Below are 17,088 nucleotides of genomic sequence, written 5' to 3'. Positions count from 1 at the left end.
GATTTGTTCATCCTCCCTTCCCCTCTTATTATTTTCATTCGCATCTAAGTTTTCCTTGTCAGTTTCACTCCTTCCCCTCCACCCTTTTCTGAACAGCGATTCCCCGAAATCACATGACCTTTGACATTCCCCCCGAAACTGTTTTGGGAGATCGCGCGATATTTTTCACAAGGAGAATATTCTAATTAGAATTCCAGAAATTCAGACGAAATGATTTCATCTTCTCTTCGCGGTACCGTTTTGTAAGTTCACACAGATGGGACGAAAGAAAAGGTTGCTGTCATTGGTTGCTGAATAAACAGGTGATGGGCGAGGAGTGTTTGTATGATATGTAAATAGAAATTTATGTTTTGCTTGGGATTTCGTGCCATTGATTGAATATCAGAGCAAACTGGGAAGCAAATTTTAGTCTCTGGGATTAACTCAATACATTACGGTGAGCTTTAAGAATGTATATGAAACTATTAATTTGTGAGAAGTGATGGCGTTTAGGCTCCCCCCCCCACCAAATAATCCTCTCCATGTCCTCCTTCCTCCTCCTTGCGCCTCCACCCACTAACCCCTCCCTACGCTTCTCTTTCCCTCTCACCATTTTCCTCTTTTTTTTATGACAGTTATTATTATTTCTATAATTTTTTCTAATTGTACATTAAGTCCTCCAAATCCCGCTAAACAACTCAGTCTCAATTTCAACTTGAAATACACCGATGGCAGTAATTGTATTTAATTCCAAAACGTGAGGTGGCCCGTCGTCGCCATCCATTTCGTCTCAGGTGTTCCAAAGGTAGATTAAGGGAGATTACCGCGTTTCTTCTTCTTCTTCTCTTCTCGCTGAAGTCGTTAGGATGATTAGGGAACAGATTTATGTGGCAGCTGGTTTTTTTCAGGGATGAAAAACTTTCACTCCCAAATTTTTCTGGTCTTCTAGCTTTTGAGCTATATTTATATTCACTTGGCATATTTTCCAACATATTCTCCAAGTAGTTTTTAAAATGGCAGAGCAAAAATGAATGAATCTTTAACGCACACTGGAAGACTAAAAAAAAAAAAAAAAACCTGCTATAAAATAAGTTTTAAAGCCTCAAAGATGCTTTCATCTCCGGGTCTATTACCTGACCAGTTGTATTTTTATTCACTTCATAAATTCTTTATACCATATTTTAGTGTTGCTGATAACTATAGTAAAAATCACTAAAGTTTTAAAAATATAAGAAAAGATTTTTAAATAGTTTACCATGAATTATATATCGAAAATCTTTGAAAATGTGATGAGTTTTTTTTTGTAATTATTCGCAATCCTCTCATTTTTGAGATACATTGCTTCATATTATATTTCAAATTATTATTTGATGAAAAATTAGTCAGTCGTTAGAACTAAACTGGAAAATGTTGAAAATATGTAATGCAGTTATACTTCCAAAATTATTAATGGTCTAATATATGAAATCTTAATTTCATTAATGTATTTTTGAGGTAAAAGACGAAAGAATATAAAAAAAAAGGCTACCTACATATTTTTTAGGACACTCACAAATTGGAAATGAAATATATAACGTACATCGCCGTATCTTTTTTCTTGGATGATCCCGGGGCGAATTTTTTTTTTTTATCCAATTTTATAAAAGATTGGATTGCATAAATCCATAACCAAATGAGTAGTGGCGCGTGGACTCCAGTAGATCAATAGATTTTCTATCGCGTTTCCTCCTACATATTGGCACTGAAAGTTGACACAGATTCACTTATTTGCACAGAGTGAGATTCGTAGGTTTTTCCCCTCTTTTTTATGACATTCCCGTGCGAGCTTATTCGAGTCCGTGTTTTTCTTCCTCATGAGATTCCCTTAAAAAGTTAGCAGAGGCGGAACGTACCAGGGACGATTTAACTTGAGGTCGGAAACATTTTTTCGGGTCTCGTTGCTCATTGATGGCTTGCGCAAACGCTGAGTCACTTTTTTTTTGGGGGGGGGCGGTGCCTTTTGTGTAAATTAACGAAATGTTCTTGATGACAAAATATTAAAATACTTCTGAAAATTTCGTTGATTGTAACTCTATCAAAAATGGATATATAAAATCAAATAAAAACAAAATTAATAAAAACAATTAGGAGTTCATTTATAGCTACTCTCTGAAAATTAATAAGGTATTTTAACAGACAGAAGAAACAGGCTAAATACACTTAATATTAATTTTGTTTCGTTTTCATGTTAGTTTAATTCCTTTAAAAAGGTTTTTTCCCAAGTAAAAGGCTCATGTAACCAATGCAACGCATACTCTTAATGCTTTTCATTAACTCAAAAGATACAAAAACTTGCTGTTAGTCATTACCTGCGCTGTCATGGGTGACAGACAGGCAAAAAAGGTCTGCTTCACGAGAGACATCGTATTTTCCAGGAGACATTGTATTTGACAGAAGACATTGAACTTTACGTAAGACATTGTATTTTACGTGAAACACTGTCTCTTCTCGCGAGTGACGTCTGAGTTTTTTTCCTTATTTAAATGAAAATGTCAGGTGAAAACTGAGCTGGTGGGAGACGTGCTATCAGCTGTTTCTGATGGAAATTTGTATTTTGGGTGTAGTTCCTCGTAGATTCGTAAGGAAAGGGAGGTAAAAGATAATACTTCACATGGTATAAAGAAATATGAAAAAGTAATGACTGACTATAATTATTAAGGAAAAATTAAACGGTTGTAAAGTGGCAAAATAAAAGAGGTCCAAACATAAGAGATCATAATACCAGAAAAAAATAAAGACGTGAGTTTGAATATATTAAAGAAAAATCGAACCCCTGTAAAAGCAGCTTGGAATGTAACGTAAACAAGAAATATATGAATAAAAGTAAAGGCGTACCGTTTATAACTTAGAAATATTAGAAATCAATGTAAATATAATGCAAACAATTAAGGATGAAAAATAGAACCATTACAAACACACCTTGGGATATCTGAAAGTGATAAAAGGGTACTGATGAAGAGTAGTGGAACACACATTACACAGTCATATTCAACACTAACCATAAAGCTATAGGGAAGACTCTTCCATAGCCACAAAACGAAAGGAAGTTGTTAGCGTCGCAGCACGTCAACAGCTGTGAATGTTGATGCTAGGCTAAGCGAATAGGTTGCCCTAAATGTAAGGAAAAGAAGCTTAGATTATCGTGGAAATTCTCGGTTAAAGTGAAGTTTATAGAAGTTGGCCAAATAGGATATCTTCTGACTGTGTTCTTGAATCTAAATCATATGTACATTCAGGGGAAATGAGTCCGCTAAGTACCAACCATTTTATCGAGGAGATAAAGTACGTGGGATACTACTGGTATCCAACACGTAAAAAAAAGATCCATCCCTGACCGGACTAGGATCTGAATCAGGTGACAGACATCATCATCTCTGCAGGTACAGGAAATCTTAAGAGCAATATAAAGTTGTCTTGGCAGACTTTCGGCGAAGACAGAAGTTTAGAGATGATGGTAGCACTAAGTATTGCCGATCATTCAGAATACTCAAATACAGGGCTACGCATGCGCAGCCCTTGGAGTGGGAAGGTGGTACGAGATCTGCCAGAAAAATCTTGATTTTGCAAGAATTCAGACTCTAATCCCATTGATTGATCGTTCATAATTTCACGTATCGAGGGAAAGAAAATATTAGTAGAAAGGGTGGCATTAGCTAAATCCTGTGCTGCCTTATTTTTATGCCGTTTGTAAATACCAAAAACAACAAAGGTTTCGGAACCTACCTTGTGGAACACCAGACCTGATAGGTCCACTGTTACTGAGAACTCCATCAAACACAAACTTTCAACTGGCATTCGTCGTGGTCATAGATTAAGAGCAGCCTATGAATCTGGCGGTCAGTTCAAAACCGTGAAGATAGTTTTCATAACTTATAGTACCGAAGTTGCGCAGATTAGTTGTTAGAGAAGTAATAATAATAATAATAAACAATAATGATAACAGTAATCTCTGCTAAAAGTAAAAAGATCGTATCCGTGTGTCGGTACATTCGTTAAATCCTTCCTAAAGTGTAAATCCGAAATACAGAAGTATGGTACTGTTGGAGTGGTCAAAAAATGAGAATCATACCGATATAAGTTTTAACTTGATTTTTAACTCCTACGTTGCCTGGGAGCTAAAAATGTTTAGTGATAATTAACGGTATTGGGAAATGTGTAAGGTGTAAAGTAATTCCAGTGAATTTTACCCAAGAGTGTCGTGCTTTTTCACTACTACTACTACTACTACTACTACTACTAAATAATAATAATAATAATAATAATAATAATAATAATAATAATAATAATAATAATAATAATAATAGGATCAATAGCAGCATGACACTAAATTGTTGAGGGAAAAAATTCTAAGAACAGAATCACTGACTCTTGTTCCCTCCTATTATGTAGGCCACCCTTCTCTCGGGAACAAACAATAACTCCATTTACTCGTAAAAAGGTTATAATCTATGAAGAAAAGTTCTCGCAACGGGGCCTCCAATCTAGACCAACAAAATTAAAGTTTTAAAACTTTGCCCTCACCTACTCGTCATATCGTTTTATATGATAATGTCCTATTTCATATTCTTTTGATGAATGTAAAAATTCTTACTTATAGTAAAACCAATCTGCTAAAAAACAAAAGAAAAAGTATAAGAAAATACTAAGTCTGCTGTTAAGCCTTTAAGCAAATTCTGTGAGAACGCCATTCCGTGATTTTCCAGAGACGACTGTTCCGTTGTCAATAAGGTTCGCTTCAGTGGTGCTGGATATTTGTGTTGAAAGGTGTTCCCTTTCCTTTCTTTTTCCAGATACATTTACTCGGCTCCGAAATTGAAGTTCATCAGAAATCTCACCTTTACTGAGGACAAACTGAGAAGTTTGTAAGTATACCTGTCATGTGGTCTGTACATCTTCGTTAGGTACAGATTTCATTATGGATGAAAATAATGTAGAATAATGAAGAAATTATTGTAAACTATGTCTGAGTCATTTCACACCGAAGGACATTGTGACAATATGTTTCAATTTATGATATTTATGTAGTTCGTATGCAACAATAATATTCCTTAAATTTCCAGGAGGATTGTGAGTTCTGGCCTAGAAGCAGTTCCTAATCTACGGTTCAACAGTAATGAGATACTTCACATGATGTAAGTAAAACCTCGCACATACGAATGGACTTTGGGTGCCAATTCGCAAAGTGGTTTCTTTACATGTTCTCTATCATAAATCCATGGCATCTGAAAGAACTATCGAAGAAATCGATAATCATAGGATTACACAGCCATCCATTTATTTTCTACTTCCGTCGTTCCTAACTGTCATCTCGAGCTTTCTTCCCTTAAGTTCACCCTTCTTCATTTTTTTGTGTTCTTTGGGCCTGGGCTAGAAAAGGGTATTATTAGGTTGTAACCTTCATTGTTTTTTGTTGTTAAAAAATTACCATTTTCCAACAGCTGGATTAGGGACCGAGTCTTTGTGCCATAAATATACCTGGCGTTCAGAGACATAGTTAATCCACAATGTATACAGGCTTGATCAGCTGTATGTCGATGCCGCATAAATATAGTGGTACATTAATATCTCTCTCTCTCTTTCTCTCTCTCTCTCTCTCTCTCTCTCTCTCTCTCTCTCTCTCTCTTTGTTTCATCTCAGTCGCTTATGGTTTTTCGTTTTTTTTCATCTCAGTTTTTTATGGTTTTTAAAAATCAAGTTGATATCTTCCCTTGTTAGCCTTAGAATAGCAGTTCATGGGATATATAGGTTTGTCTTTTGTTAGCTGAAAAATCTTTATGCTCAGTTTCAGTGTTTTCGGTAGAAATATACACGAATATACTGTATTTATTCGCTGGAATTTTATCATAGTATTGTTCAATGCCTCATTCACACACTCACCATCCCAGAACCATCTAAAATATGTCCCCCCCCCATCAACCCCCTTTTTAGTTTTCTGTAAAAGAAAGCAATTGTGCCGGCTTTGTCTGTCCGTCCGCACTTTTTTGTGTCCGCACTTTTTCTGTCCGCCCTCAGATCTTAGAAACTACTGAGGCTAGAGGGCTACAAATTGATATGTTGATCATCCACCCCCTAATCATCAAACATACCAAATTGCAGCCCCTCTATCCTCAGTAGCTTTTATTTTATGTAGGGTTAAAGTTAGCCATTATCGTGCTTCTGGCATTATACCGAGACCACCAAGAGAGATACATTTTCGGTGGCTTTGATGATACGCTGTACAGAAAACTCGATTGCACCAAAGAAATTTCGGCTCATTTTTTACCTTTTTTTTTGTCTCTTAAACTCTTAATAATACCATTTTCCATAGGCACGCCCCTTCTCTAAATGTTGAAAATTTATTTCCTTTCCTTCCCCATAGTTTTATAGCTGTGTTTGCTCCACATACTCTCGAATGGCAGTTAAATTCATGAGCTTCCACTTTTCCTGTTTTGATTTCTTTGTACACTTGAGCTTCACTTTTGCACAGAGGAGTTTTACTGAGAACTTTCAGTTCCGCACAGGAAACATTATCTCTATACGGAGAAACCCCACTACCGTTCTGAAAGCTTTCACTTCCGCACCGAAAACTTTCACTAGATTTAGCCTAAACAAAATTCTCTTCATACCTTCCAGCCTTTAACTCCTTCGATATTCTTCCTCACTTCCTCAACCACAAAATCCTCAGTGCCTTTCTTTCCCAATTAATTTGTCATTTATCGCATATCCCTCAATCTCGTATTTACAATTTTTTCTTCAAATGCCTTCTTAGCCAACTTTTTTTTTTTCCATTTAAGCTTTTTATGTATTACACTACAATCGAACAAAATAATTTGGGTAGGCACTTCATAGAGGATAGCAATACTCCTATACCTAACATCAGCGCTGCTCTCTTTTGACTCCTGAGTTCTGATAACCACAAGGTTACTGGAAACAAACTGATTTTACATTTAAGCTTCCTTCCCAGAAATAACTTCTCTTTTCCAGTTTTTGCGGACAATGTATTTTTACCTCTGCACCAACTCACGCGGAGGAATATCCTAAAAAGAAAAGGAAAAAGAAAGGAGAAAAGAGGACAAAACACATAAATAAGCGGCGAGGGGAATAAGGATAAATGTTAAAGCCGTTTGTACATAGGGAACCAGAACAGCAAAATGGAAATAAAGGAAAACCATCGGGAGGAAATAAAAGGAAACAAGGAAAAGAGCGGAGTAAAAGTCCTTATGTATTATCCAATGTAGTACGGTACCCTTTCAGTGTCAACGTTAATGGGACTGCCACCCACGAATAAACGGGTTAGCTAAGCCGTAACAAAGATCCCACGTGAGCCCTTACCGCACGAGACAAAAAATATATTTATCCCCCCCCAAAACGAACAAAGCCTTTCGAAGGGTAGCAATTTTTTCCTTACATTTATGCAGTAGTGATTGTCAGAAGTTCTGAGAAAACTAACATTTCTTATCATTAGGATGTGCGACTTATTCTTCAGATACCGGAACCAAGACGACATCCACTAGGAGGGCAGAGTTGAAAAAGGAAAACTTTTTTTTGATTTGAGCGCTATTGAGAAGTGAGTCACGACCATGGAGGCTTCCATAAATTTTGTTCGGCTACTGCGTATTAGATATAAGCTCTCCCGATCACACAAAATAGTGTGGGGCCCTCAGACCAAGCTCAATTCTTTATGAGGAACCTGACCGATCGTACCTTCTGGAAATGAAAGGCTTTTTCTCTGTCTGTTCGTATGTCTGTTTATCGGGAGTTTCACAGACACGAAACAAATCAGCAATCAATCGGGCATAATCTATAATAATGATTGTTACTTCAGCTAAAATGCGAAAGTTTTATTTGTAGACCATAGTCTGCGCAAATAAGGACAGTTTACATGTTAATCATGGTCTGAAATCGAGCAATGACATAATGACAACCTTGCCTGCAATTTTTCATTAATTTCTCATATAATTAGTGCAGGAACATTATAGAGACTCTGCATATTCATAAGAAGAAAATTAGTTTCTTGCCAAGGGCGACACAATTAAAAAATGAAACAGAAAGTCCACTGGTCACATTTTCCATTTCTATGGAAACACGGCTGATGTACAGTAAAGGCTTTACTTCTCGATTTTATAATCTATTTTGTTACGATTTCTGCTGAAGTTCTCCGAAATTCGAAGTAGAAATAAAATGTGGTGCAGTGGATTGAAAGCCGGACGCACTTCTCTCCTAACAGGGGTTCGAGCCTTTTTAGCAGGAAGGGAGTTCTGCCTTCCCTTCCTGCTCGGAACTTTCAAGGACTTCAGTGGAAAAAGTACCCAGATATACCAGAAGATCGAAAGCTGGGGAGTTCCAACGAACAAAATATATACTCACGTGCGCACGTGTCGGTCATTTCTGGAGGAGTAGTGAGAAACGGAGAAACGGACGTAAGTCGATAGTACTTCACGTACCTGCGTCCCTATTTCGAGCGCGGTCCTTGGGTGGGAGTTTCTTCTATTCTTTTCGCCTCTTTTTCCTTCATTTTTTAATGACCCCCTTCAGACCACTTTTGTCCCGTGAGCTCATTATATGCTAAGGATTTTACCCTTCCCAAATCTTGTTTCCTTCCTTCTTGACCTTTCTCCGAATCTCCTCCTTGGTCTCGTGAACAGAAATATACATTCCCCACTCTCTGTCTTTCTCTTTCGCCACTTACACACACACACACACACACACACACACACACACACATATATATATATATATATATATATATATATATATATATATATATATATATATATATATATATATATATATATATATATATATGTGTGTGTGTGTGTTCACGCGTGTAAGTTTGTGTAAATTTTTGTCGTTTATACAAGTATAGCTGTCGTATATTAACAAATATGAAGCCAGAAAAATCATTAAATATCGAATTCACTATACCTTAGACCCGAGGGAGGGTTATAATTCTTGTGCATCAGCTCCGGCCAGGATTCGATTTTGGGCCATTGGTTTAGGTACAGTGATGTAAAAGTATATATATATATATATATATATATATATATATATATATATATATATATATATATATATATATATATATATATATAAGAGAGAGAGAGATGATGCCTCCTGGAGCCACCTCTCCTAAGGTTTGTTGTCAACACTATATATATATATATATATATATATATATATATATATATATATATATATATATATATATATATATATATATATATATATATATATATATATATATATATATAATTTAGATATGGAGGGTTTAGGAAGCTTTCCCTTCTCTGTAATCTCTTTAACAACACATTAATGGATATGCAGATGCCTTCTCATTTTTTAATATATTGCTGAAAGAAAAGGTTTTTTTTTTATTGTATGAGGAGACCGACAGAAAGGGTAACTTAATAACCAAGTTCGAAGAAAACGAGAAAGTGAAAGGGGCCAGGAGGGAAGGTGTGATGTTGAGTCCCTAAATGTAACCTGCATAGTCAACTAACTGCCAGATGCCTATTTTAGTGCTTGAGTCAACATTGCGATAGATCTTCGTAGACAGTGGATGTCTCCAAAAGTCGGTGAAATGACTATTCTGTGGGGACAAATATCTGTCAGTGACAGTTGGGTGCATTATTTATAAGGCTATTTATTTTTTTAAGTAGAAAAGCCATTGGGCCGTGTAATCCGATACGCTTTTCTAGCCCAGTTCCGAAGAACATGAGAAATGGAAAAGGAGGGGAGGGGGAAGAAGGGATGGACTTAAACTGGAAACTTAGGTGTCGGAAACCCGGTGCTTGATCTCATGAGCAGTTTCGGGTAATGCTTTTGGGGCCTTTGTTATTATTTTGTCTTTACCGGTGGCATGATTGTTGGTCCAAAAAAGATTTGAGCACAGTATGCAGATGATACTAGTCTTGTTGAAGTTATCTGCTATCCCCAAATGCGAAATGAACCTGTTTGGATAGGGATCAGGAGCAGTTCAATACGTGTTGGGGTCAGGAGAGTGTGCAGGAAGATTTAACCAAATTATTACTTTCAAGGGGGTTTTGATTTTTCTAGGGTTTGAGTTGAAAACACCGGATAACAGTGGAAAGTCTAATTTAGTAAAATATGTTTATGACCAGGGCCACAGGAATAAAATAAAAGACCGTATCGAACGTTTTCGTGTTATGTCAACACATTTCATAGGTGCAATGTACCATTGTGCCTAGAAAATATGTCGATAGAACACGAAAACGCTCGGCAAATTCTTTTTTTTTTATTCTTATCCCTTTGGAGTCGGCTACATTTATCGTCACATACTCTTAAGTGACATATAATCATAAAAACACGTTTTGTACACGAAAAGTAATTGCAGTGCATAGCATAAATTTTGATTAATCAGAGTAATTTTATTTTTTCTCCTCAGTGAGCTGGACAGTAACAGGATTCAGAAGATTCACAGCCGGTCCCTACAGGTTCGAGTAGAGGAGTTGTAAGTATAAAATCTTGTACATTCCATTTTTTGTTTTGTTTATTGAGGAGCTACCTTGTGGTTACTGACAGTTTTTTTTTCCCATTAAGTAGTTTGTCATTTTGGTGAGGTATGGGGCATTAAGGTACAGTAGGACACCATGTCATTTTACAACCTTATATAAATATTTTCCAGTGCCCTCATATTTCGTCGCTTGTATTATTCCTCTTTTTTTAAATTTATTATGCAGTGTGTCGAGATATTCAACGTTGATTAACCAATCTCCTTCCCCCTCCCCGCACACACACTCTTCTCCCCCCCCCCTCTCTCTCTCTCTCTCTCTCTCTCTCTCTCTCTCTCTCTCTCTCTCTCTCTCTCTCTCTCTCTCATGTACTTACGTTATTAAGAAATATATATATTTTAATTGATTTTTAAAAGTTTTATATTACGCATGCAACATAACCATCATTGTTATATTATTGAACCGACTGCGAAACCATTTCTAAAGACTTCATTTGTTTGTTTTACAGGTCGCTCGGGTATAACCACATCCAGCAAGTGGAAAGAGAGGCCTTTTCGGGCTCGTATATTGGAAAACTGTAAGTGTGAAAACAAGATGTTCCATCATTTCCCGCGACTAGGTAGGGTTTCGGAGTCGTTTTCGGTACTTCTTCGTTTCCTCTCGATCCCTCATTCACTTACTCACCGCGTTGGCTTCCTCGGCATTGTTGTGAGTGAATGAATGAATAAATGAGTTAGAGAAAACGCGACAGAGAATATTGGAAAAAAAAATGGTAATGAATTTTCGATTCTTTGTAATTACCAATATATATTTTTTATTGGCGGAATTCAATAACTTATTCCCTTACTGATACAATGATTGATTGTTTAAAAAGTAGCCAGACGATATGTCTATTCATTTTGTTAATGCGCATGTTAGAGAACGGACGCATTTTGGAGAAAACGCGACAACGATGATTGGGTCAAAAAAACAAAAAGCACTGAATTTTCGATATTTTGTAATTATCAGTATTTTTTAGATTAAAGGGATTCAATAGCTGCTTCACTTTCTGATACGACGATGATTATTTAAAAAGTAGCTAGACCATATGTTTGTTCAAACGTTCCCTTTAAGCGTAACTTTTAAGTCCCAGCCGGTACTAAAAATAGCGGCACCTCCATGAATCCTAAAAGCTCTGAAATCCCGTCGGGCGCAGAACTGAATGCCATCAGAGAAAACCGAATTTTTCTCCATGCGCAAGGAAATGAAATGATCGTGGTAGGTTAACTTGGGGCCTTTACGAGTCATGACTCTAATTGAAATGGCAAATCTGGATTCAAATGCTGCCGCATCAAAGGAGGATATGAATAGGATTAGCCGAGGAGAAGTGAATGGGCTTTGATTGGCCATTCGTGAATGGAGGGGGTTGCAGTGAAAGAGGCCCCGGGCTACACTCGACTGGTGAAGAGAGACCTGTGACGATTTCCCCGTCAATCGTGAACCATTCAAGTACAAAAATCTGAGTCCAAATGAAAATGAATTGGAGGAGGTATTTCTAGAAATAATAGTTCCACTCTGAATGGAATACCATTTTCTTCTTTGTAGCGCAATGCTGTTTCAGGGTACATCAAATTATCAGTTATTTTCGAAAGCCTTTTTCTTCCGGCTCATGTAATTTTCCTCAATGAATTTCTAGGCAATTTAGTGCCAGATTTGTGACTAAAACTAAATATCAATCTTTTAGCTTAATCACAAATCTGGCACTAAATTTCCTAGAAATTCGTTGTGGCAAATTATATGAGCTGGAAGGAAAAGGCACTCGAAAATAACTGGTAATTTGATGTATCCTGAAATAGTATTGTGGTACAAAAAAAAATGGTATTCCACTCAAAGTGGAACTATTATTTCTATAAATACCTACTTTAATTCATTTTCATTTGGACTCAGATTTTTGTTCTTGAATGATTCACGATTGACGGGGAAATCGACACAGGTCTTCCTCCACCAGGCGAGTGTTGCCTGGGGCCTGTTCACTGCAACCCCCTTCATATATATATATATATATATATATATATATATATATATATATATATATATATATATATATATATATATATATATATATATATATATAGAGAGAGAGAGAGAGAGAGAGAGAGAGAGAGAGAGAGAGAGAGAGAGAGAGAGAGAGAGAGAGAGAGAGAGAATAAGTCAAAAGTATATATATATATATATATATATATATATATATATATATATATATATATATATATATATATATATATATATATATATATATATATATATATATATATATATATATACATACACACACACACACATACATACATAGTACATAAATACATACACACCTGATTTTTCCTCATATTGTTAATGGGCATATAAGAGGACTGACACTTTTTGGTAGAAATTTGCATAATATATGCTCTGCAACATTGCAAACGAACACACAGACGCCTGAAAAGATATTTATGGCTGGAAAGAGGAGGAACTCTAACCTCATTTGTAACCGAGGTGAGTACGCCATTAGCTTATCTTGTTTGTTTCGCGCATTTCAGTGGGGTTATACAAACTCCTTAAAATATATGTATTTTACATATTTCTTTTGAAAAAAAAAATGGATCGAGTTTATACATTCTGATACCTTATTCCCATTGCATCAAAAACTTTCTTGTATGAAACTGGTTTTGATGACATTGCTTCCCATCATTGAATAACCCAGCTTTTCAGCGTACCTGTTTTCACTGACATGAAGGACAATTGCGCTGTTATCCTCTGCCTATGAATTACATGGTTAATTACCTACACTTTTCCATAATAGTAAAACTAGAAAATCTCGAGAAAAAAAGAACAGAAACCATTATAATATCTGTTTTACAGTTGCTAAGGTTCTGGTTTACTCCAATACTAAGTTGGAGAGACAGTTAAGCCCACTGTTACAAAAGAAAGCATGTGTTAGAATATAATATGAATGTCAATGTAGGAGTGTATGAACTTGATCTATTTATTTGAAAAGAAATATGTAAAAGGCATATATTGTAAGGAGAGCATGTTTGCCTGGTCTTGATAAGAAACTTGCGAACCCATCTGCATGTGAAAAACCAGATCTAATTTCATTTGTACTGTCACCATAGCATATATAATGCAGATTTATACCAGCATATAACAGTCCTCTTGAAGATGTCTTAACTAAAGAAGGCGAAACCGATAAGGTTATAAAGCCTGGGTTTCATTTTGTCTGTGGTACTTTTCGTCCTAACATCTTGAGCTTCTGCAATTACAAGCGTGCACGCACACACACACACTCGGATCTCTCTCTCTCTCTCTCTCTCTCTCTCTCTCTCTCTCTATATATATATATATATATATATATATATATATATATATATATATATATATATATATATATATATATATATATATATATATATATATATTGCGTGAGTGTTAAAGTATCATTGTCAAGATATAGCTTATCAAATTATTTTTCTTTTCAGAAGCCTCAAGGGAAACCAGGAACTGACCTATCTTCATCCGGATGCTTTTGAAGGCATTGGAAGCTTAAGGACTCTGTAAGTGTTGAAAGAACTTCTGTCACACGTAAATATGGCAGGGCAGTTATCACTAGAGTTTAAAATTAAGAAGTTTAGAGTACACTCATAAAACACCAATGTCAATGTATTTTATGAAAGGTGAGTGCAGAGAAAAATCCCCACCCCACATCCAGCTCACTGCCCCTATCTCTGTTACTTTCTATATACATACAGGAATTGCCCATTAAATGGGGTTTGAACCTCTTCCCTTCAGGCCAATGGCAATCGTAATTTATCCCTGTATGATGCTGGGAAATAAAGCAGCAACATTTTTTCACTTTTTATCCGAAAGTCACTGCATGGCCAGGGGCAAGGGGTATGCAGTCCCATATCCTGTGCTGATGTTGCAAAAAGTTGGAGAAAGTACAAAAGGTATTCACGTAGTTTTGAATGGACTTTGATGTGGTTCAGATGATAACGAGTGTGCAATAGTTTATGTGTTTCATGAGAGAGAGCTGCATATTGCGGCACCTGTTATAACCATAGTAGAATGGCAAGGTGGACATGTTTGGGAGGAGCAAGGAGTGGCTGAGAAATGCGGGCCAAGACGCAAGGATCATGTAACGGTATAGCCTGCATGTTTGTTATTCCACTACTGGTAAAATTGATTTCGGTAGGAGATATTCGTTTATATGACCCAGGAATGGAATTGAGTCAAAATGAAAGCGTCTGAGGTAATCTTTGTGTCTGTGCTCGGTGTTTTGAGGTGCTTTGGTTACGTGGAGGGAATGGAAAATGATTCATTGGTGGAAAACTGGTATTAAAAAGTTTTCAAAGAAAGACGGGGACAAATTTTTGCTTGTATGGAGTGAGAGATATGTTGGAATTGAATGAACTTATTATTCATCAAGTGAGGGGCACACTCAAGGAATTATTTGCTGAACCTTTTATGTGGCTGAAACGTGCAATGATGAACCTTTTGTCCGGATACATTTATTTTGTGTAAGTTTTCTTCACAGTGGTTTATACTTGATTTACCCCTTGAGGGATGTACATGTTAGTAACTATTGTCTTATTTTCTTCTGGGGCCACATCCCTTATCAGAAGAACCGAATTATTGGTTATGAATGTGTCTGTGAGTGAGTGTGTAACATCAAATTCAGAGACAACCGCAAGTACACAGTCAAGGAAAGTTTTCCGTCATTTCTGCTTTAACCAGTAGAACTTCAGAACATCCAAACCATTTGGAACCAAGGTATCAGTGTAGCTGATGAGTTTGTGATTGACTTCCACCCAAAAGCCTTTTTCCTATATTAATTACGGCTGGAGGGCCTAATGCTTCGTCCTCATTTCTCTCCATTTCATGTTCCACTTAACTCTCCATCTTTAATGGGATAGTCTCCCCCGCCTCCCTCGTTTCCGTGCCATTTTGATCGAATCTTCCTCCTTCCTTCTTAGATATGGCCATTTGAGTACGATTTATTTCCCTTGCCTCTCCATTCGTTGGTCTTTCCTTTTAAGGATATTCTTAAATCCACCTAAGTACTCTCCTTTCTAAACTCTATAACGTGGTTTCCTTTTCCATCCTGAACGCGCGCGCGCGCACACACACACACACACACACACACACACACACACACACACACACACACACGCGCTGTAAGTTAGCACTGACCTTCTCACACTACCCAACTTACACCTCTTCATCTGATGCTAAACGTTTTTACCTTTTTTCAGTCAGAATCTATTTCTTCTGCCATTCTTTCTCCTAGATTTTTCAAAATTATAACAATTTTAGCTTGTTGATCATGTTTCTTTCTGAATGTCACGTGTAATCCTTCCCTGCGGCCGTACTACACATCATTACTTATTTTACTTGAGGCCTCACTTTCCCAGACGTTCTTAACATATCAGAATAACTCAGCGTTGACTTTTAAAACGTTTAAGGAGCTTAAACCGAAACAACATGAATCCAGTGTTTTAATGACTCTTCCCACCGTCTGGTTTTCCAGCGCTACCTGAAGGATAAGGGGAAGGATGGAGGGGGCGGTGCTTTGAGGGGGCGGGTGTTTTTAAAGCCAAAGATTTTTCAACAAGAAATATTAACAAATGTCTCTTCAGAGACTAAAATTCTCAAACATAATGAATACGAGTTCAAAATGAAAAGATTTCTTTTAAAGAAAAATATCTTTTGTCCAACATTAGGAATAGCTTTTACAGATTATTAAAACTAGTAATAGGTAAACATATATCACTATCGTGGATGATGATACAGCACTGAGATAGCGTAATTATTTCTCTGCAGCGACACTGTACTGCAGAGGTACTTATTTTCTCAAAGATATGAACGTTCAACTCTGAAAAGGCCAGTCGAGAGAACCACTTGTCTCTACAACTTCGTGGATCTCCAGACATACGTAAAAATTTTCGTATGATGTATACATAAACTCAGCACTTGTAATTAGCAAGACTAGTAACTTGTTCGAAACTTCTTCACTTTCTTATTCCTCGAAGCTCCTCGGAAAAGACGAGTTTCAGGGAGTAGGAAGTATAGAAGGGAGGTAATGGGATGTTTGACAGTGGAAAGATTGTACCTAAGACGACCCATAATGGTATAGTGAAGATGAAAAACAAGTAAGCAAAGGGTCTGCCTCAGGCTCGAAAGTCTTAAGTGAAAGCAATGCTACTAGGTGATTCCCTGTTCCCGTCATCTGTAGTCAAAATATTAGGAAGTGATTGCTAGTGCCTTGTGACTGTAAGTACTGGACATGAACGATCACCAGTCGTGAAGTTAAGTCGGGGAAGGTGTGGCTTATGCTTATAACTTGAGTGTCGGGAATCATTCAGGTTCTTTTCATGAGAGCACCTCTCTGGAAACCTTCTTCCAGCTTTTACTATATTTTCTTGAATTAACAGTTATTTGCTTGTGTATGTGACTTCATGTCTTCCTTCAGCTAACCTATTTCCTGGCCTGATTGTGATATTTACTCACCCATTATAGTGATTGGGTCAGTTCTCCCTCCTGAGCTGAGGTTAGATAGTTTTTGATGACCTCCACTCACGCTTTACTAACAGGATAAAAGAAT

General features: G+C 36.8%; 1 protein-coding gene across 3 annotated transcripts in view; it reads left to right on the top strand.

Annotated features, from left to right (window-relative positions):
- Lgr1 (Leucine-rich repeat-containing G protein-coupled receptor 1) overlaps nucleotides 1–17,088 on the top strand; it is a 291,303-nt gene that overhangs the window by 206,272 nt on the left and 67,943 nt on the right. For all 3 annotated transcript variants that reach the window (XM_067121367.1, XM_067121366.1, XM_067121368.1), the window contains 5 exons: nucleotides 4,809–4,880; nucleotides 5,079–5,150; nucleotides 10,403–10,468; nucleotides 10,978–11,046; nucleotides 13,967–14,041. In XM_067121367.1, the coding sequence (XP_066977468.1) occupies nucleotides 4,809–4,880; nucleotides 5,079–5,150; nucleotides 10,403–10,468; nucleotides 10,978–11,046; nucleotides 13,967–14,041 (354 nt within the window). The remainder of the gene's footprint in view (nucleotides 1–4,808; nucleotides 4,881–5,078; nucleotides 5,151–10,402; nucleotides 10,469–10,977; nucleotides 11,047–13,966; nucleotides 14,042–17,088) is intronic.

The sequence above is a fragment of the Macrobrachium rosenbergii genome, chromosome 19, assembly GCF_040412425.1.
Source record: "Macrobrachium rosenbergii isolate ZJJX-2024 chromosome 19, ASM4041242v1, whole genome shotgun sequence".
In the NCBI taxonomy this organism is placed as follows: domain Eukaryota; kingdom Metazoa; phylum Arthropoda; class Malacostraca; order Decapoda; family Palaemonidae; genus Macrobrachium; species Macrobrachium rosenbergii.
The sequence above is the reverse complement of the archived record's forward strand: the minus strand, read 5'-3'. Positions and strand labels throughout refer to the sequence as shown.